The 21,622-nt window shown below is 38.6% G+C and overlaps 1 protein-coding gene across 1 annotated transcript; it reads left to right on the forward strand.

The window, feature by feature from the left end:
• Positions 1–818: 818 nt before the first annotated feature.
• LOC104436368 (brefeldin A-inhibited guanine nucleotide-exchange protein 5) lies at positions 819–21,345 on the forward strand. The gene is made up of 33 exons (XM_010049118.3): positions 819–1,227; positions 1,835–1,910; positions 3,360–3,612; positions 4,009–4,130; positions 4,235–4,293; positions 5,418–5,475; positions 5,553–5,637; positions 5,783–5,986; positions 6,724–6,782; positions 6,868–6,937; positions 7,018–7,086; positions 7,400–7,522; positions 7,601–7,654; positions 7,742–7,830; positions 7,929–8,025; positions 8,137–8,235; positions 8,363–8,548; positions 9,433–9,543; positions 9,616–9,800; positions 10,445–11,071; positions 11,668–12,085; positions 12,277–12,516; positions 12,615–12,738; positions 12,874–13,022; positions 15,447–15,803; positions 16,343–16,509; positions 16,673–16,929; positions 17,145–17,320; positions 18,257–18,373; positions 18,555–18,691; positions 18,803–19,103; positions 19,725–19,820; positions 20,740–21,345. Exons 1-33 carry the CDS (start codon positions 1,113–1,115, stop codon positions 20,803–20,805), a joined length of 5,346 nt encoding a protein of 1,781 aa, XP_010047420.2. The 5' UTR covers positions 819–1,112; the 3' UTR covers positions 20,806–21,345.
• The last annotated feature ends 277 nt before the right edge of the window (positions 21,346–21,622 follow it).

Genomic DNA, 21,622 nt, shown 5'->3' on the forward strand with positions numbered 1-21,622 from the left:
TCGTCCGGCGAGGCCCAAAGGTAAATATATATATATATATATATGATTTTTCGTACAGTGGTTTTCATACTTTACTGAAGTGTGGTTTTTTTTTTTATTTTTAAGAAGAACACAGTCATCCGCGACATGCACGGTTTCATGATTTTTCCTTATATTTATATTGCTTTATCCGATCAAAATCACAATAGACTCAACTTATAGTCTTGATTAATTAAATATGCTTCTCTATTCTAAAAGCACATGGAAATCAAAGTCAAGAAACCTTCTCTTTTTTTTTTTTCCTATTAAAATTCTTTATTTTTTTTTGTAAAGTTCAACAAAATAAAAGAAAATAAATCGACAAAAGAAATCATCAATGAAATGGAAAAATCTTCTCTTTAAATACTCATTTACGAAATAAGGGTCTTATTAACGAGTGTTCTCCGTCGCATTAAAATATCAAAGAAAGACATTGGAATATATTTGACGTACTACTAATTTCTACAATGTTAAAATATGCTTGTTTGAAATAGAGAATGAATTAATTAAGGTAAAAACTAAGTTTAACCGAGTAATGACTCCGCATTATCATTTGTTAATAAAGAAAATTTTGTTAGGCTGGGAGGTAAGACAGTACACAGTGCGCATAGCAATATGAAGGGAAAATGGAAAATGGAGGAGAAGGAAGAACAGGCCCAACTCGATGGGCCTATATATCGGCCCAGGCCCAAACCGAGGACCCGAAAATGAAAATTCCGAATCGAAACGATCGCCAGAAAGTCAAAAAAGAAAAATCAAAATCCTGGTCCGTCCCCATTCATTCGACTTTCGTCATAGAATATTTTTACCAGTTTTGTGCTCACCGGAGCTAAAGGAGATCTGCATCTCCCTTCCCCTTCCCCCTTCCAGATCTCTCCGATCCGGTGAGGCCCGAAGGCCAAAACGCTCCCGCCTCCGCCCCGATCGCCGCCGCGCCCGCGCCCGCGCATGCGAATGCCGTCGTGATCTCGTGCCGGGAGAGATCTCAGGTGCTCGGATCGTTCGCCGTTGATTCTTCTGCCCCTGTGGGCGTCCGTGGCCCCCCCGCGGGCAGCGAGTGCGGTGCCGAGAGCAGCGAGCCGGAATCGAGGGAAATGGCGGGGGGAGCGGCGGGCGGGTTCGTCACCCGGGCGTTCGAGTCGATGCTCAAGGAGTGCGCCAGCTCCCGGAAGCATCCCGACCTCCAGAGCGCCATCCAGGCGTACATAGGTGCGTGCGATTTTGGACATCCGCTCCGGTCATTTCCGTTTTCTTTTTCGCGCGCGAATCGCGAGGCCGGTGATTGTCGAGAGCCGGAGAGGTTAATTAGCTCGTTCGTTTGATGCGCGGAGTTGTGCGCATTGACGGTGCTGTAATTAGTTTCGGGCTTTCGGTTGCCTGTGCGAGTGGGCTGGTCAGTTGGTCCAGTCGTGCTCCGAGAAGCGAATGCAAAATGCTTAATGGAAATGTGTCCGTGAAAGATGAACAGCTCCGGTGCTGAAGTGGGGGGCGTAGTGGGAGTTGCTGTTGGTTGCTATCTATCTGTAGATGGCCACCATTTTGGTTTGATTGTAGTGTCCTATTACAATTTCCTCTTTGAATTATGTTCCCAGTCATGAGTCCTTGAGGCAGAGCGTGATTCGGATTGAGGGCTTGTCAATTTTTTCTTATTTTTTTTTTCCTCCTGTTAGAATGCTGGTCCAGTTGCCAAGTTTCGGCATTTTCATTTGATTTAATAATTGCTTGTTTTTCATCGAGTCTCTCAATTTTCACGTCGTCTTGTTTTATTTTTAGTGCTAAGCATTTCGAAGGCTCATCAGGGTTTATGTTGTTTCAGATAATTCAAAAGTGGTCGCTCAACCTTCAGCCAACAATGAGGCAAAGGAAGCACAGCAAATGGCTACTGAGGCGAGGTATGGGAGTAGGCTAATTTGAAACTTGCTAGCTTTGTTTTCAATATGCAATTTGTCACTATAGATTTCTTTAAGCTTCTAGAATTTTCTTTATTGTACTTGTTCTTTTGTATTTGAAGTCATGTTCCACGTAAATGAAATTCACCTTTAAGTCAACGATTTTCCTTATCATGCACCATTGGGATGAAAATGTAATCTCTAGTTGATTCAGTGTATGCAAAATTTTGTTGTTTACTCCTTTTTGCGTTTTCTAAGACATGCGTAATTTGAAATAACGAAGTCTTGTGACGAGGCTGATGTTTTGCTAAGATTTAGGACATATGATAAACTTTTGTATGAACTTGATTCACAAGTGTAGCGGACTGTGTGTCTATTATACTCCTTTTCCACTCTCACTGGTGGAGAACTTTATTTTAGTTGCTTCCATTGTTAATTATTTAAGCATTTTATTGGCAAAATCTCTCCAAGAATGTGTTGTGTTTATGTGAAATTAAAGAATGTTGCGTCTCTCTACTTGATAGCATGGTAAAATGCGATTCTTGAATGACATGTAAATTGCAACTACATAATAATCTTTGCACAAGAATAGACCATGATGATTTATGAGGCTTATGTCGCAGCGTAATTGGTGGCTAAGTATGTAAATTAGAAGAAATATGTGGTTGAAACAATTGATGATCTAATAATGGATAATGGCATCTTGAAAGGGATAAAAAGAATAGTACAGAAAGATACTGTTAATCGTAACGATGATAGGAGTAGGATATAGTTATTTCATGTCACAGTGACTGGGAAAATCTAGGAGAATACGGGCACTATGTAAAGATTTTCCTCTCATCTCGTAAAGATAATACTGGATTGAGCTCCTGGGGAAAGACTTTATTTGTGCAGATTCTAATTCTTTTTCCTTGATAAATGCTCAAGATTGAGGACACGATTTTGTGTGGTTGGAAGAAACTGTGCTTTCAAATGTAAGGAATTGGCACACTTCCAGCATGGGAATGCCAATAACTTGCAATTTTGCAAATTAATTTTAAGTGTGTCCTCACATTCTCTTTCTCGATAATTTATTAAAAGGACATAGTTGACATTTTTCACTGCTTCCTTTCCATTTTCACATGGGTTATTAGTCACAACCAAAGAAAGTAACTGAATTGCCAATCCAATTAATTCAGCCACAGTTACATCCTATTGCTTGTGCCGATTGGAATATGTATTCTTTTCTCTGCCTTTTATTGTTAGAAAGAAGGAGAGAGGTGTAGAGAGGGATTTGACCTATCTCAATTTGGGACCATATAATCTCAAATCTCTTCCTCCGTTGGAGAAGTTTTGAAAATTAACAGGATACTGGATTTGCTTCATGCGATTTGATGCATGGAAAAGACTAGATGTGAATGATTCTGACTCGTCTTCAACCCCCTCTTTCCCTACCTAAATTTTCCCTTTCAGTGTGGCTGAAAGTGAAGGTGGAGGTGCACAACAAGCAATAGAGCCCGATCAATCATACACAGCAGCACCCGGTGGCGAGGGAGCAGAGCACGTTGTGAAGCCAGCGGTTGCAGCTGGAGCTATGACAGCTGCATTGGCAAGTGCAGGGCACACGCTGGGAGGAGCTGAGGTGGAGCTTGTACTGAATCCACTCCGGCTTGCTTTCGAGACAAAGAACTTGAAAGTTCTGGAACCTGCTCTGGATTGTCTCCACGTATGTAACTATAAACTCTTGTCTAGTTCTGACTTCCCCAAGATCATTTTTCAAACTGGAACCATGGTCAATTTTCGAGGGTTAGTCTACTAGTGAACTCTGTGGCTTATTATTATCATCATTATTAAGTATTTATGTTTTTTAGGGCTATTGCGACATATTATATTTGACATGGCTTGGCTTCATCAATTCGGAACGACCAGCTATCTTTTCTTGACAAGATACTAATAGTACATAACAACTGGGCAATTACCTGTTTAGCCTAACCATTTTGTCTTCCAGCTATCGTATAGTCTTACTTCAATGTATTCGTGTTCGGATTTTATTATTGCATAATAGTCCATGTTACACTTAAAATGACTCGGTAACTAATTTTTCCAACTGAATGTTTTCCAGAAACTTATTGCGTATGATCATTTGGAGGGAGATCCTGGTTTAGATGGTGGGAAGAATGTTCCTTTGTTCACAGACATTCTGAACATGGTTTGTGGTTGTGTTGATAATTCATCACCTGATAGGTATATACCTTGTATCTTAGTGATCTCTTGTTCATGATATACTAAATGGGGACTATACTTCATATATGTTGCTTGTTCTGTCCACTCTGTGAAACAATGTGCAGCACCATTCTTCTAGTGCTAAAGGTACTTCTCACTGCAGTAGCATCGGCAAAGTTCCGAGGTATGTTCTGACCAATGAAAACCTTATCCTCTTCTATTTCAATCTTTGTCTGTGCTTACTTTGGAATTCTTGTTCAATTAAGTAAGTCGCAATTTGCTATAACTGAACTCATTGGTAGCTGAGTGTCAATGTCTTGATATGGATGTAGTGGGTGAAGAGGTATAAAGTGGTGCTCATATTAAATGAGTTAGGCAGATGTTTTCCTTTTTCTTTCCTTGGGATTTGAGTAATTTAAGTTGATTTAAAGGAGATGTTCCTGTATCTCTGTGATGCTGTTCTCATTGGACTTCATAGTGAGAAAAAATGGCATGTGTCACCATGAATATGGAAATGCGATGCCAGTTTGATTAACTCCTGCTTTGCTGAGCATGGCTTGTTAATGCTAATATATGATTTATATTTTGTGGTGAAATGTCTTTTGTAATCAAGTTCCAAGTAGTCCATGAAGTAAGGCACACAAATTAATAGGCCTTGCGAACTTTCATTCTAACAGTAACTTTCATGATCAAGATTGTTTGCCTCTTCTATGACCTCCTTATAAGAAGTATCCTAATCAGTTAAATCAAATAAAAAGCCAAACTTAGTTGATCAGTGAATAAAACTTTTAATAAGGTACAGTTCAGTTAGAATTGAGTGAAGCATAGATGAAGATGTATACGCATTCTAACAATGTTGATGTCTTAGTTATAGCATTAAATGAAATGATAGCCGACTTTTCAGCAGAGGCACCACTGTATTACAGGATTCTGTCCTATAATCTCCTTTATCATTGAGACTTGATGAAAGAAATCTAAAAAAATTTCAGGGTGGTTGAGTGTACAATGACTAGACTTCAGTTGGTAATTTGATATCAGCGGTGATAAATATCGTGACTGAATCACGTCAAATTATGAGCAGTGGCCAACCATGCTGCATCTATGGCAATTATGTCAACTTTTTTTTTGCAATTATATTACTAATAGTAATGTGGCCAATAGATCACTTGTAGCTCTTGTACTGTTGTAATTCAGTTTCTGCTTCCCTGCACATGTGAATATGTCATGATGTGGCAGCACCTCAATCTGCATTATACATCTGTGTTTATCCTATGCCCTTTTATGTACCATATGTTGCTTGTGATGCAGTGCATGGGGAATCTTTGCTGGGAGTTATCAGAGTGTGCTATAATATTGCTCTTAATAGGTACATTTTATTAATTACAATCTTCTATGTGATGGAAACCCAAAAAAGTGTATGGTGACAGAACATTCTATTTGCAGCAAAAATCCGATAAACCAAGCAACATCAAAGGCAATGTTGACACAGATGATTAGCATTGTATTCCGGAGGATGGAGTCTGATCTGGTAGGGATATATCTTTTGTTCTACATATCCGTTAGACCTGTATGCCTTGATGCATTTAGATATAGTTATGCGTGTTGCATGTAGGGGAAAAAAACATTTCTCTTGCACTTTGTCCAACAAAAATAACATCTGTTGAAATTATTAGGTCTCTGCTCCCTCAGTTTCCGCTAGTGCCCAAAAATCAGAAGCTCCTTCAGAAGAGAATTTGAGCTCAAAAGCTGAAGAGACTTCTTCCAGTAATGAAAATGAGAAAGAAATGACATTGGGCGATGCACTAACTCAGGCCAAAGAGACCTCTCTTGCATCTGTAGAGGAACTCCAAAGCCTTGCTGGCGGTGCTGATATTAAGGTGAAATTCTTTTTGTATCATCTCTCCAATTTCTTTGATTAAGTTCAATGATTAAAGTCACTGGTCCTCATTTGTGCTAACTAGCTGTTGCGCATACATGCACCCTGTGCTTAATGATTTATCTTGTGGATTTGAGCTGCATATCATGATTATTGAGAAATTCTAAGTGTATATGTTTTGGTAGTGGGAGAGATTGCTAAAATGCAACATTCTTTGCACCTTGATCTAAGTTTATGAATTTATACGCCACTTGAATCCAAGATATCTTCATATTGTATTACCGTGTTTTTTTGGGTGCAATGACTATAATGTTGCAGGCATATGGGAAAGTTATTTATTATTTTTGTAATGGCATATGCAAGCATAATGCCACTATTGTAGCAGGGATAAAAAGTACAATGGTATTATAATCGCTTCGGTTCCATTGTATGAATATGCTCTCTGATTTAGCATATATTGCTGAGGGTCTGATAGTTCGGATGGAAGCTTTCCTCTTTCTTTATTTCTTTCTAATGCCATAACATATTGATCTTTTCGAATGGACACCCTTGCCAGAGTTTCCTGTATCAAGCATTATAATTTCTACCTTCTTTATTTTGCATTTATGAAGGAGAGATATTTGAAATTTGTATTGCTATGTTGATATATATGCGCATGCAAGCATCATATATATTCATGTGTGTCAATGACTCAGTTCTGACAATTTTTACTACCACGACACTTTCTTTACTTCATAGGGTTTAGAGGCTGTTCTCGACAAGGCTGTCCACCTTGAAGATGGTAAAAAGATAACAAGGTATGCATAGCTATGTGCTAGGTGTGATAGTGAGGTCGTTATTCAAACTTAATTTCCTGGATGCATGAACATTTTACTTTCACAGAGGGATTGACCTGGAGAGCATGAGCATCGGACAGCGTGATGCTTTATTGGTGTTCCGAACACTTTGCAAGGTTGGTGCTTTACTATTTTTTCTGCATCTCTATACGCTTTCATAAGCCTCTTCTGAAAAGTCTACCTGCAATTCATGCAGATGGGTATGAAGGAAGATAGTGATGAGGTTACGGTGAAGACACGTATATTGTCTCTTGAGCTACTGCAGGTTTTTGAATCTCTGCTTTGATGCAGCATGTTTCATTTGTTTTTTACTGGAATAGTCAATAAATATCAGTGACATTCTCAATGTCACTTGACATATTTAACTTGAATTGTGGTTTGGCATGCTTGTAGTTTCCTCTGTGAGGAGTGTTCTCGGATTCATATCCTAGTTTCCATTGTAGATTTTGATGATAGACCTATAAAACCCAAGCAATATGATGTATAAAAGTGTTTTTTTATCTTGAGATCTTTGTTGAAATTTTCTCTGATAGTTTGAAACTGCAAATGAATTAAGCTGTCACCTAATATTGCTGCAGGGGTTGCTGGAAGGTGTTAGCCGTTCATTTACGGAGAACTTCCATTTCATCGATTCAGTGAAAGCTTATCTTTCATATGCTTTACTGCGGGCTTCTGTTTCTCAATCCCCTGTCATCTTTCAGGTTTACTTTGATATACATAGATCCACGCTTCCTTTATATTCACTTGAAGATACTTGGTTTGACTTAAATCTTTTGCAGTATGCAACTGGCATCTTCTCGGTACTCATGCTGCGGTTTCGGGAAAGTCTTAAAGTATGCCTTCGTCTTAGGACACCAGAGATACTTTCTTTTTGACTTTTGTAATTAGCTGCCCCATGATCTTAATTCCTACTTTTTCAGGGAGAGATCGGTGTATTCTTTCCCTTGATAGTTCTACGGTCATTGGACGGCTCTAAATTTCCCATTACCCAAAAAACAAGTGTTCTTCGGTACAGTAATCCCTCTATTTATTGGATCCTTCAACTCTTGGCCAGCTACAACTGGTCAATATTCAAAATTTGCCATGTGATGGAGCATATTTCTGCAGGATGCTTGAGAAAATATGCAGGGATCCTCAAATGCTTGTTGACTTGTATGTGAACTACGATTGTGATCTTGAGGCACCAAATTTGTTTGAACGCATGGTATCTTACTTCCTATATCTCCATTCACTGCACCTCACCGCACTCATCTTCTGCCCTTTGACTCTGTTATATGGTTGGTACATTTTTCTCAGCATCTGTTTGTTGCTTTAGGTTACCACTCTGTCTAAATTATCTCAAGGGACACAAAATGCCGATCCCAATTCTGTTGCTCTTTCACAGGCAGCTTCCATCAAAGGTTCTTCACTTCAGGTAGGTTAATCTGTTTGCTGAGGTCTCTAATGTTAGCTGTCAGAACTTGGATCTTCCTTAACTTTATCTTTGCATGCTAAAAGATCATGGCATTTGGCTTATCAAACCTTTTACATTAATTCTACAGTGCCTTGTGAATGTGCTCAAATCGCTTGTTGATTGGGAGAAGGCACACAAAGAATCAAAAGGGCAGAACATTCATGATGACGCTTCATATAGAGAGTCATTGGAAATGAACAAAAAGGAAGATGTGCCCAGTAACTTTGAAAAGGCAAAGGCTCATAAATCATCATTGGAAGCTGCCGTCTCTGAGGCAAGTTACTTGCACTTGTAATTTTTATGAAGTATGTTCATTTTTGCTAGATCAGGAACCTGAGTATGAGAAAGAACAAGTAGTGCAGGAGCTAACATTCTTGCATAGTGTATCAAGGAAAATCTCTTTATTCATCGTAAAAAAAAAAAAATTCTCGTGAGAGAAATGGACCAGAAGTTAAATAAACCATGTCATTTCCCATGAGCCAGTTCCATCCTTGTCATGATATTTCAGAGAAAGTGACCAAGACAATTAGATTTTTGAATCTGGAATCAGGATTTACTGGTGTTGGTTGGGGTTTTATCATCACCTTTAAATGAATCAATGGAGATCAATCTGTGGAGTATGGCTGATTGAAGATGAATGTTGATTAGTTTGCCTTTGACTGTGGTCTGTGATGTATTTGCCTTTTGCTGTGGTCTGTGATGTATTTCTTATTCTCTACTGTTTACTCAATTAGAAATGGCATCTTAAGGATGTTTGTCAGTGATTGCGGTAGTAAGTTGTTGATGAACGCAAAATCATAGAAGTTGTCTTTTCTTTTGATACCTTATAACATTTATGGAATCTAGATAGCCATTCTATCTGTCATATATAGCATTTTTCTTGGTTATCTAGTTAATAGAATCCTCTTTTGTAGAATGGCAAATTTGTTGCTTGCACTGGATACCTCATCTAGCAAAAAGTTTAAGAAAGCAGCTTGTTCTGAGATATTTGATAGTGTTCTTTCATTTTCGTCTCTTGATTAGATTTTGCTGGCTTTTCTTCTGCAAAAATATCACTGGGCGATATGTTGATGCTGCACTGTGTGAAGAATACTCTTTCTCAACGTCTCAGTGTGCAGCTCTATTGAAGTGCTCAATCTTAGCTTTGTCATGTTGCAGTTCAACAGGAAACCTGTGAAGGGTGTAGAGTTTTTGATATCAAATAAGTTAGTGGAGAATTCACCTGCTTCTGTTGCCCAATTTCTGAGGACTACGAACAATTTAGACAAGGTCTGATCTCTAGACTACATTTCACCATATTCAAGTTTGATATTGAATTGTCTTAAGAGTGTTGCTCTGCAGGCTATGATTGGTGATTATTTGGGTCAGCACGAAGAATTTCCGCTAGCTGTCATGCATGCTTATGTGGATTCAATGAAGTTTTCAGGAATGAAGTTTGATAGTGCAATTCGTGAATTCCTTAAAGGATTTAGACTTCCGGGAGAGGCTCAAAAGATAGATCGGATTATGGAAAAATTTGCTGAAAGGTTTGTAATTTCTTCTTTTTTTTCCCTGCCTTTGGCAGTTAAGCTATAGTAAGCATGGATGTGATCAGATTCTGCATGATTAAAAGTAGACAACTCGTGCAACTGAGAGGTAAATGGTCATGGTCTCAGTTTCTAGGAACCTTTCTGTATTTTCGTCATATGAGTTGATCCAACATTCTTGAACCAGCTTTGCTTGCCATGATTGTATGATTATGTCCATAAGGATGGTTCAATCTGCTCCTGTTGATACAATCCACATTGTCTATGTGATCATTGGTGCCATTGGGAAATTCAATCTGGCGACAGATTGTGGTCAAGTTCCTCCTCTTTCTTTCCTTAATCTTTCGTTATGCTCGACATGGCAAAAAATCGCATACAGTAAGCATTAGACAGTGGACCAAATTTTTGAAGTCTGTCAATGTTGAGATGGTTTCATTGTTCTGGCTGTGACTGACTCGATACGGTTTCTTTTATGTTTTGTATTTGAGAGGCAAGGGGGAAATGGTGTGTTGTTCTTGTTATATCGCTTGTCACATTTTCATCTTGACCTTATGATGGGGATCGTTGGTCTAACAATGTAAGAAGCATCCTTTGCTTTTTATCTTTGCTTTCTTCTGAAAACTCTTTATCTGTTGTTTTGGCAGATATTGTGCCGATCACCCAGGCCTCTTTAAAAATGCAGATACTGCATATGTTCTTGCTTACGCTGTTATAATGTTAAATACTGATGCGCATAACCCAAATATTTCGGCTAAGATGTCGAAATCAGATTTTGTACGCATGAATGCCATGAATAATGCTGATGACAATGCCCCAAAGGAGCTTCTTGAGGAGATTTATGATTCTATAGTTAAAGAGGAGATCAAATTGAAAGATGAGACAGCTGGTATGGGGAAGAGTAACACATTGAAGCCAGCATATGAGGAAAGAAGCGGCCTTGTCAGCATTTTGAATCTTGCTCTCCCTAAAGGAAAGTCATCAGTGGATCCTAAGAATGACAGTGCTGCCATTGTCAAACAAACACAGGCTATATTTCGTAATCAAGGAGTAAAAAGAGGAGTATTTTACTCATCACAGAGGATTGAAATTGCAAAGCCAATGGTTGAAGCCGTAGGATGGCCTTTGCTTGCAACTTTCTCAGTCACAATGGAGGAAGGGGATAACAAACCCAGAATTATTCTTTGTATGGAGGGATTCAAAGCTGGGATACACATCACTCATGTTCTTGGAATGGATACAATGCGATATGCATTCTTAACCTCCCTGGTTAGGTAGGTTCCCTTATCTAAGCTCTGTGAAAACTGATTCTTTACCCCGAACACCCGCCCCCTCCCCCTCCCTTCCTCCTTCATTTCTTCCTTACTTCATCCTTTGACATGGGGCATACAGTACCTTTTTACTTGTTTTCTTTTCTATAAATTGAGAATACCTTTCTTGTTATGATGTTTGCGATTTTAGGTTGCAATATACTCTGCACAAGAATTAGATATGGTCTTTGTAATGTTCTTCGACAGCCCATTGTCCATCTGGAGTCTCACCAAGTGCCTTTCATGCAATGGGCCCTGCAACCAAAATGGCTACCTGAGCTTTAGCTTGCTAAAAAGTAATCTGACAATGTTGAAAAATGGTGAAATTATTAGTCTTTTTTTTTTTTTTTTTTTTTTTTGGGGGTGGGGGGGGCGTGGGGTCAGAGGCTGGCAAGTAACAAATCTCAGAAGGTGTTAGGTTAATGCTGGAGGTCTCTCTGGTGCAGACACTTTAAAATCGTCTATATGGTGGTCAATTTTACTACTGCGTTTTGTCTATATTATGATCTGGTTTTGCAGATAATTAGTTTTCTAGATAATGGCTTCATATGCTTTTATAGGTGTACCTTCTTGCATGCACCGAAGGATATGCGCAGTAAGAATGTAGAAGCATTGCGGACATTGCTTGCTCTATGCGATACGGAGACTGATTCTCTTCAAGACACTTGGAATGCAGTTCTCGAATGTGTCTCTCGGCTTGAATACATAACATCAACACCTTCAATATCTGCAACTGTCATGCATGGATCTAATCAGATTTCCAGGGATGCAGTTCTTCAATCTCTTAGAGAGCTGGCCGGGAAACCTGCAGAGCAAGTATTTGTAAATAGTGTCAAGTTACCTAGTGATACTGTTGTAGAATTCTTTAATGCCCTTTGTGGTGTATCAGCTGAAGAACTAAAACAGACACCAGCTCGTGTTTTCAGCTTGCAAAAGCTTGTGGAGATCAGTTATTACAATATGGCACGCATCCGAATGGTAATTGTCGCCTATTATCTATTGATTTTCACTAAGTTCTTCAATAAGAGGGCTGTAGATGGTCAAGTGATGTACTCTTCTCGACTATGAGCCATCAGTTTTTGATGATTAGAATCTGCAATTGCTTCTTATGACAATTAATTTTCTCTAAACAACTTCAGCTGACATCGTAAATGCATGTTATGGTTCAGGTATGGGCACGGATATGGTCTGTCTTGGCTAATCATTTTATTTCTGCTGGGAGCCATCATGATCAAAAAATTGCAATGTACGCCATTGATTCTCTTAGGCAGCTTGGTATGAAGTATCTGGAGCGTGCTGAGTTGGCCAATTTCACATTCCAAAATGACATCCTCAAACCATTTGTTGTGCTGATGAGAAATAGTCAAAGTGAATCTTTAAGGGGTTTGATCGTTGACTGCATCGTGCAAGTATGAATAAGTGGTTTTCCTTACCGTTTGTCTTAGCTGAAGTGCATTATACATCAGTTGTTGCAATCATGCATTTTCTGTTTCATGTGTTATTTCAGATGATCAAATCTAAAGTTGGAAGCATTAAGTCTGGCTGGCGTAGTGTATTTATGATTTTTACGGCAGCTGCTGATGATGAGCTGGAATCTATTGTTGAAAGTGCATTTGAAAATGTTGAACAAGGTCAGATTCAATTATTTTTGTTTTATTGTTTTTTATATGTGATACACATGCGCGCGCGCGCACACACACACACTTTGTGATTCCAGCTAGACAATTTAGCGCTTGTTCAGTGGCTAATACACAGATCATTTGCAGTTATCTTGGAGCACTTTGATCAAGTTGTTGGAGATTGTTTTATGGACTGCGTTAACTGCCTTATTCGGTTTGCTAATAACAAAAGCTCTCATCGAATAAGTTTGAAGGCTATTGCTCTTCTACGTATATGTGAGGATCGTCTAGCTGAGGTAGGCTCTTGGTTTTCAGTGGTTGAGCACATTGTTTATTTTCATCTTTAACTGTAGACCTCATATGCTATGAGCTTGATAAATATTATAAAGATAAAAGGAATACTAGTTCTCATAGTTCAATAAGATAGCATCTCAATGGGAGCCTTCTTCTGTTGCATTTTGATATAATACTGTTTTGTGTTAGGTAGATGCCCCTGAATATCTCTGCTGTATGTATGTACTGACGGTGGTTATATTGACTGATGGTGGTTAATGCAAAAAGAAAGTATTTTAGTTTTTCACCAGTCGCGTGTTTTTAATCATTTTGTATATGGTGGGTGGTCTGTTGATCTTTCTGTAAATTCTGTAAAACTTTTACCATCATATGTTCGGGTTGGTATCAAGTTTTTTAGGCAGCCTGAAAGCTTCTGAGTTGAATCACAGAAGTTTTTGAAAGTTACTGCAGATTGAAGCCTTTATCTATCTTTAAAGATGACCATCAAGAATATTATATGTGGAAGGGGATCCCCCGTCTACCTTAGTCACAAGTCATGAAGAATTTTTTTTTTTTTCTTTTTTGAAACTTCAAAAACCTTTTGAGTTAGATGAAATTTAACAGGAGTATTGTAATGTGTAGAAAGATGATGAGAGAGAAGGCTACAGAAAAAGGACATGATTCTCTGTGGAAACTTTCTTAAGGTGTAGCTTTGTGTCGTCATCACTTCTATGCTTTAGCATTGGAAGTGTGTCGCTTTTTTTAATTTCTAAGAAAGATGTATGTGTTCAATTTATTAAAGAGAATCTTCATTGCTGTATAGTGGTGGAAAACCATCTGTTTTCTAGAAACTGTGATAATATGGGTTAATGTCACTGTCAACCGTTGCTTGCCTGAAAATCAATATCATTCCTCTGCTTTCTTTCTTCTTCTTCTTCTTTTTTTCTTTTTCCCCAAAAGCGCCTATTTTCTATCTAAAAAGTGCCACTTATCATCCCTAGGTCAGTCTGATGATGGAATTTGCTGACATGGCATTAACACTGTTAAATACTGCTGATGTGGATTTTTTTGTTCTTTTTTCCAAGCGTTGACTCTTTCTCTCCCCTTGAACCGCCCTCTCTCCTTTCTCCCAAGCTGCGGATTATTCCTTCCCCTCCTCTTCCTTCTTCAAACCCTACCCAACCAAAAACTCACAAATCTGACAGCCACAGCCACACCAATGCATAAACTATGATTCATACCCACTCATGACCACCACTCGCGGCATGTCTGCTTGAGTTTTGAGCACGAATGAGTTTTGTGTTGCATATGTTGAAGCAATTAGCTATTTCTAACTTTTGAGAGTTTGAGTTTTCAGTTGAATTTGGTATTGTAGGAGCCAATTTCTAGTATTTGTTCATGCGACTGACTACAGACCTCTTCTAAATCATTAGCTGTGTTTGAATGAAGCGCAAATGCTTTCTGTTGCTCAATTCAATTGGGAATTATGGTTTTCCTAAAGAGTTGAATCTTTTTCTTGCTTGAGTGGCCATGGCCATGAGCCTAGAGCTCGAGCAGCCATGGCAGTCATGATCCCAAAGCTCAAGCTCAAGTGGCCATATTGGTCATAAAGCTTGAGCTCTAGTGGCCCTGTTCACGAGCCTAGAGCTTGAGCAGCCATGATCAGTCACATGCCTAGAGCTCGAGCTCCTCGAGCAGCCATGGGCGAATGCCCAGATCTCGAGCTTGAGAGGCCATGGCAGTGAGGTCGAGTTTTGGCCATGGTGGTAGAGAGTTCAAGTGGCCATTGATGCCGCGAGCTTAGAGCTTGAGCTTGCGGCCATGATGAAGGACTCTGGATCCATGCTCTCTCTCTCTCTCATGTGATGCTTATTTGGTGCCATTATAAATTCAAGGGAACCATAACATGATACATGTATTCTGGCATTCATGACAGCAAAAATTTACTGGCAAGAGAAAAAAGTATAATGGAAGAACTGACAGTAGCACTTTAACAAAGGGGAGGGATGCTTTTGAACTAAGAACAAGTAGAAGGATGATTTTGATTTTCGGATAAAAGTATAGGGACCACTGGTGACGTTAACCCTCTATATCAGATGTGCAATTGTATAGCATGATTGAGGAGAAGGAAGGGCTTGCTTTGCACATCATTCAAGTGGTCTGGGAAAATTTAGGTGTGTGCATCTGAACTCGCAGACTGTTTAGCTGGTTTGACACGTGCCTTGGGAACAGAACCATTGCCCTTGTGCTTAGGATGCTGTCAATCTGTTGCTGATTGTTTAATTTCTGTTTGCTGGAGTTTCTCATACATCATAAGGATCACTTTCATTTGTGTAGAAAAATTTAGTTAGTGATCTTATGTTTCATTCAAAGGAGGCATTCTTATTAGTGTCCTCCACAAAGAAGTGGCTGTTGCTCGCCTTTGCTAAACTGTATTCTTATTTTAGGGCCTTATACCTGGTGGTGCATTGATGCCTATCGATGTAGAGGCAGATCCAAACTTTGATGTGACAGAGCACTACTGGTTCCCAATGCTGGCTGGTTTATCTGATCTGACGACTGATCCTAGGCCAGAGGTCAGAAGCTGTGCACTTGAAGTTTTGTTTGATCTCCTGAATGAGAGAGGGAGCAAGTTTTCAACGTCATTTTGGGAGAGTATCTTCCACCGTGTCTTGTTTCCCATTTTTGATCATGTGAGACATGTGGGAAAGGAAGGCTCAGTTTCTTCTGGTGACGAATGGCTTCGAGAAACCAGTGTCCATTCTCTCCAGTTGCTGTGCAATCTATTCAACACTTTCTACAAGGTATTGTGAACTTGATAATTAGGTGCCATTGGTAACTATTACTAGGTGACACATATTCATGAAGGAAAACATAGAAATTTGTGGGTAAAATTATCTGTGTTCTTATAGACAGGATTCACTTGATAATTTCGTAGCAGCATTTGATAAGGACTAAAATTGCATGGGTCACTTAATCTGAACATTTTGTGAGTGTTAGCTATAGTTTGACTTTTGGAGGACATTTATTCATTCATCCCAGAGAAATTTTATATCCAAATGTCTACCATATAGGACAACAAGGGAAACATGCATATCTTCTCTCTAAATGTATATTTTTAAAAGTTCTGATCCCATCCTTCCTCTTCATTCATACCCGTTAGTTTCCTTTCAATGGAAATCAGTGGACTGAGAGACTGAGTTTTCAAACTCTGCAGATTAGACCACTAATAAGTTGGCTCACTTCTTTTGGATATGCAAACTTAGTCCTCAAACATTTATTTTTATGGATAATTAAGTTCCCTATATAGCTATTCATGTCTCAAGATTTTTCTCTTATGCAGGAGGTCTGTTTTATGCTGCCACCGCTATTAAGTCTGCTCTTGGATTGTGCCAAAAGGACTGATCAGTCTGTTGTTTCAATTTCTCTGGGTGCACTGGTGCACCTCATTGAAGTTGGCGGACATCAATTTAGTGAGACTGATTGGGAGACTTTATTGAAAAGCATAAGGTGCATTCACGCAGGAGTCAATTTCGTCCTTTCCTCTTAATGACTTTTTGATGTTTAGGCACTTCAGACTTTTGTAATTCATTGGCATAATTTTCTTCTGTTTTTCTGATCTAATTCATGCACGACTCAATTTTCTTCTGTTCATTTTGATTTCGACTGATAGAGATGCTACATATACAACACAACCTCTTGAGCTTCTCAATGCATTGGGATTTGAGAACCTCAAAAATCATACAGCACTGACCAAAGAATCAGAGGTTAACATGGGGGATATTGCCTCATCACAAACTTTAGACAACGGTGAAGTATATGATCATCAATTGGATGTCAATGATGGAACTCCAAAGAGCACAAGTGCATATCTGAATCACCATCGAGAATTGGCATCTCCTTCTAACTTAGATGGTTATGAAGGTGAAGGTAAGTTATTTAGTTTTGTAGTTGATTGTTTCAGTATGTTTCCTTTTGCAGCATCTGATGGCAATGGACTGCACTTTAATTAGAATTTTGTAAAAAATAAAGTAAATGAGTACTTTTTAAATCATTTTGTTGATCAGTAGATTAAGGAAACCCAAACCCGAGCAACGATTGTAGAAGATTGTGAAAGTTTAACACACTAACTCTGTCCATTGTAGGTGTTCCATCACCATCAGGAAGATCTCAGAAATCAGTAGAAGGAGGCATTCAACGTGGTCAAACTTTTGGTCAAAGAATAATGGGGAATATGATGGACAATCTCCTCCTTAGAAGTTTTACTTCCAAATCAAAAGGTCATGCTTTGGATGCTTCAGTGCCATCTTCTCCAGCTAAGGTAACGTTCTATCTATTGTCTTTATAGAGTAACATATTATTTTAATTTCTGTGGGAAAATTACACAATACTAGTTAGTTTTTTACCCAGACATGCCATGCCTGACCTTACTGTGAGGTCAGGAAGAAGTCTGCACTTATGCTCTATCAAAATATAATATGGTTGGGGTTATTAATCATCCACCCAAACTTGATTTGGTTGCAATTGATATTGTACTTATGTTCTCCCAAAATTAATTTTATTGCCATCTAACATGATGGCATGGCATTTCCTATATGTATAGGTTTGAATGGTGTGTTTAATAATTAATGTGCAGAAAATAGAGAATTTGAATTTTTACACATCTCTTGCATCATCATCGTCATCATCACTAGTCAGATATGAAACGAAATTTTTTCTTATTTGGCACGAGTGTATTTCTTTCTTGATTAGTATCATATGTACTTGTCGAATGTATGTGGAGTGAGGACTTTAAAATTACTTCCACTGTCAATCTGGAGACCTTTTCAAGAAACCTTTTGACTGCACACTAGTCATTTGCTTTACTTATTCAAGTTCTTACAATAATTTTCATGAGTTACTGTGTTACTCATCTTATCAGATTTGAATTTGTTGCTCAGCAGTTCACTCTTTCTAGCAAAAGATATAAATATAATAGGTCAATATATGATTTATTCATTTAATGATGATGGGGAATGACCAATATCTCATATTCCTTTGTGGTTACTGCAACACGAGTGGATGGAGATTCTAGAATAATTTGCTTTTCATGGGTGATTCACGGAAGGGTTTTTTTTTTTTTTTTTGAAGCATTTTAGGGAAATTCTAGTAATTGCAAGCCAAAGAAGGCGATACTTTTAATATTTCAAAGCATTGATGCATGTGATGAATGGCATTTGGGTTGCCTTTTCTCTTAACTGATCTACTTTTTACGTAGGTTTCAAATGTCACTGAACCTGACGCAAAAGATGAGGAGGAGACGCCATTGTTACAAACAGTTAGAGGGAAATGCATCACACAGTTACTACTTCTTGGTGCCATTGACAGTATTCAGGTATTATTTGGTCCTTTTAGACATCTTTGTCCTGCTGTGCGTGTCTTATCAATCTGTTAGGCCACCTCAGGCCATAGTACGCTGATACAGTGATCAACATTTTATACAATTTTGAGGGCTGCTTCCTTGTGGTACAGATCAATCAGGTTACTCACCAAAATGACTTTCTCTTAATTTGCAGAGGAAATACTGGAGCAAGTTGAAAGTACCGCAAAAGATTGCAATAATGGACATATTGTTCTCGGTGTTGGAATTTGCTACTTCTTATAATTCATACACCAACCTCCGAATGCGAATGCGATACATTCCTGCCGAAAGGTTTGTCAGGACTCAGAACCATTCGACTCCACTTGCTTTCTTCTACAGCTCTATGGCCACTTGATAGAATGGGGTGATTGGGCTTCCTAGTAAGTGGTTTATCTTTTGCAGGCCACCAATTAATCTTCTTCGCCAGGAATTAGCTGGAACGTGCATTTATCTGGACATCTTACAAAAGACGACAGGACATTGTCTCAAGAATGGGGAACATTCTGAAGCCAATGGGTCTTTTGAAGCAGATACTTCATTCAACAGTGATGAGGAAAAACTTTCAGGGATTGCTGAAGATAAGCTAGTGTCATTCTGCGAACAGGTGCTCAAGGAGGCATCTGATCTCCAGTCCAACGTGGTGGAAAGCACTAATATGGATATTCATCGAGTTCTGGAGTTGCGTTCACCTATCATAGTGAAGGTACGTCTGCCATTTCTTTAGTCCTTCAAGAATGAAATTGAGGTTTTGATGGTCAGTTATTTTCCTGATTTGGTTTTGTCTAAGTCCCAGTTTGCATAAATTGTGTCCCCAAACATGCCTTGAGTTGCTATTATCTCCTGCTGCTCCTGAATATTGCATGAAATCATTATGCCTTCACAGATAAGAGATTTATCATTTGTTATCTACCTCCAGAAAATTTGTGTAATTTCCATCTATCTTTGGTTTTTATTTGCCATTAATAGTGATGAAGGCTTCGACTTTTTTCCACACTCATAGTTCATGTTGGTTTCTTTAGGAACTGTATGTTCGTCATTCCAATACTAGTATGTGATTATTTTTCTATGTTTGGCTGTATTGTTTCCTAAATTATGAAGTTTGTATGATCTAAAATCTGGATTGATAATTTCACTAATTTGGAAGTAACCTTTCAAAAACTTGCAAAATTATTTTGGCGATGTTTACAGTCTCAACTCCGCACCCTTGCTTTCCCTGCATATAACAGATTTATCTAATTATAGTACCACATCATTTATTGTATGATTTGTCGTTTGTCACAAAAAATTCTGGTTATTACAGGAATGACAGTGTTTTTCTTTTCAGGTGCTTAAAGGCATGTCCTCTATGAACAGTAAAATTTTCAGGAGACACCTGAGAGAGTTTTATCCTTTACTCACAAAACTCGTATGCTGCGATCAGGTACTCTTCTGCTTCCATGGCCTATTTTTTGGTCTAAGGAAGTCTTAATCAGGTTCAATGTTTTGAGCTGCTATTTCTTTAAAATATCCTCCTTGCAATAATATCTGTCTTCTGGACTCTTCAATGGGTTCCTTTCTATAATAGGCTTGTTATACTTAGTGATTGATGGGTATGACAGCTTTAATACTACTCAACATTATTATATCAGCATTTAAGAATGATAGGAGGTTTTATATTTTTCTGCTTAATAAACATAGTGGACCATGCTGAAATCCTTTTGACATGGATTGCACTTGTGGAAATGATACACTGTTGCAAGAATTAATATGGAATGATTAACAGCTAGTGTCTTCCTCAGTTAAGGCCATAGGCCCATAACTTACCTTTTGAACTGGTTTCTTTCTTAACTTTTAGTTTAGGAAATATTTGGTTATCAGTCTACAGCTAATGAATTTTTCTTCAGAAGTGAAAATAATATCAAGATTTACCCTTCTGATTACTCACCACTATTGGAATCGGTATTTTTATTAGCGACTGAAAATAAGACTAATTTTCGTTGTTATACTGAAAATATTCACTTGATTGAGCAGACTAAAGTGTAGAACTTATCGAGCTCAACCTAATGCAAACCCCAATTCCCATCCTAGGTGGTAAATATGAAGTTTTGCAAATTTTTTACTCTCACAGGCTGGGGATTTAAGTGCACAGCGGGAATGTCTGCTGCTGTAGCCAATTAGTGGGAGGGAAGTGCTTAATTGTGCTCTAACTGAAGGGTGGAGTTGAATGGGAAGGGTTGACATTTTTGATTCATTATTCAGTAACTTGGAAATGATCTCAGAGTGTTGTGTGGGTGCTGATGATGTTCATAGTTGACCTGCAATGAACATATCCGGTGGATTAACATCTTTCAATTATGCAGATGGATGTTCGTGGAGCTCTTGGTGATCTTTTCAAGACCCAACTGATGATTCTCCTACCATCATAACCTGTGTTATTCGTGAGCTTCCAAGTGATGATTTTCTGCAGTATATACCTTCCGTGCAGACCAACTATTGTTCTGCCAACTTTCGCGATCTACCGCCATTTGATATTGTTTGCTAGGGATGGGTGAAAATGGTGATTTTTCCTGTCTTGTTTTACCATTTTACCATCGAAAGATGTATACGTCACCGATCATGTATTGCTAGGAAGATTTTTGAGTAGCGGATGGAGAGTTCAGTTGTTTACCCATCTTAAGGTTTTTTGACATTTGGGGGTATATTTGTAGAAGCCTAGGATGTGTATCAGGAAGTTAAGTAGAGAACTATCAAATGAATTTTTGTTATACAAATGAAGTGGGCTCTCTCTTTTCAGAAGCCTATCACATAATCTTATCTACGAATTCATATAGTCAGTCTGATTACCACTGATGCAGTTTCAATAAGGACAGATCGAGGCTGCCACTATGGTTCTCCTCTTGTAAAGCAATGCTAGTGATGTATAACTTTCACTTGGAGCTTTCTAATTTCATTTGTGTTCAGAATAACTACTTGAGTTTGTAAAAAAATCATCAAAGAATGCTCGCCACATCAGGCGGTGGATAAATTGTTGCTATTTTCTGCGGTAATGTTATGTTTGCCCAAGTAAGATCTTTGATAAGTGCAGCATCTCTTGCCGCTCCTTTTTCCCAATGTAGGGTTTGCGGCTCATACATTAATCGAAAGACGGTGCTGAGTGCCTCAAGCGTATAGCATTTTGAGGAAGACCTCTCTCTCTCTCTCTCTCTCTCTCTCTCTCTCTGCAGCAAAGTCAGACGTTGTAAT

This window comes from Eucalyptus grandis, chromosome 3 (assembly GCF_016545825.1).
Source record: "Eucalyptus grandis isolate ANBG69807.140 chromosome 3, ASM1654582v1, whole genome shotgun sequence".
Lineage (NCBI taxonomy): Eukaryota > Viridiplantae > Streptophyta > Magnoliopsida > Myrtales > Myrtaceae > Eucalyptus > Eucalyptus grandis.

Coding starts and splice junctions, on each gene's coding strand:
- LOC104436368 (XM_010049118.3), top strand. CDS start 1,113: ATGGCGGGGGGAGCGGCGGGCGGGTTCGTCACCCGGGCGTTCGAGTCG. Junction 7,831..7,928: donor CAAAAAACAAGTGTTCTTCG/GTACAGTAATCC, acceptor ATATTTCTGCAG/GATGCTTGAGAAAATATGCA. Junction 19,821..20,739: donor AACTCGTATGCTGCGATCAG/GTACTCTTCTGC, acceptor TCAATTATGCAG/ATGGATGTTCGTGGAGCTCT.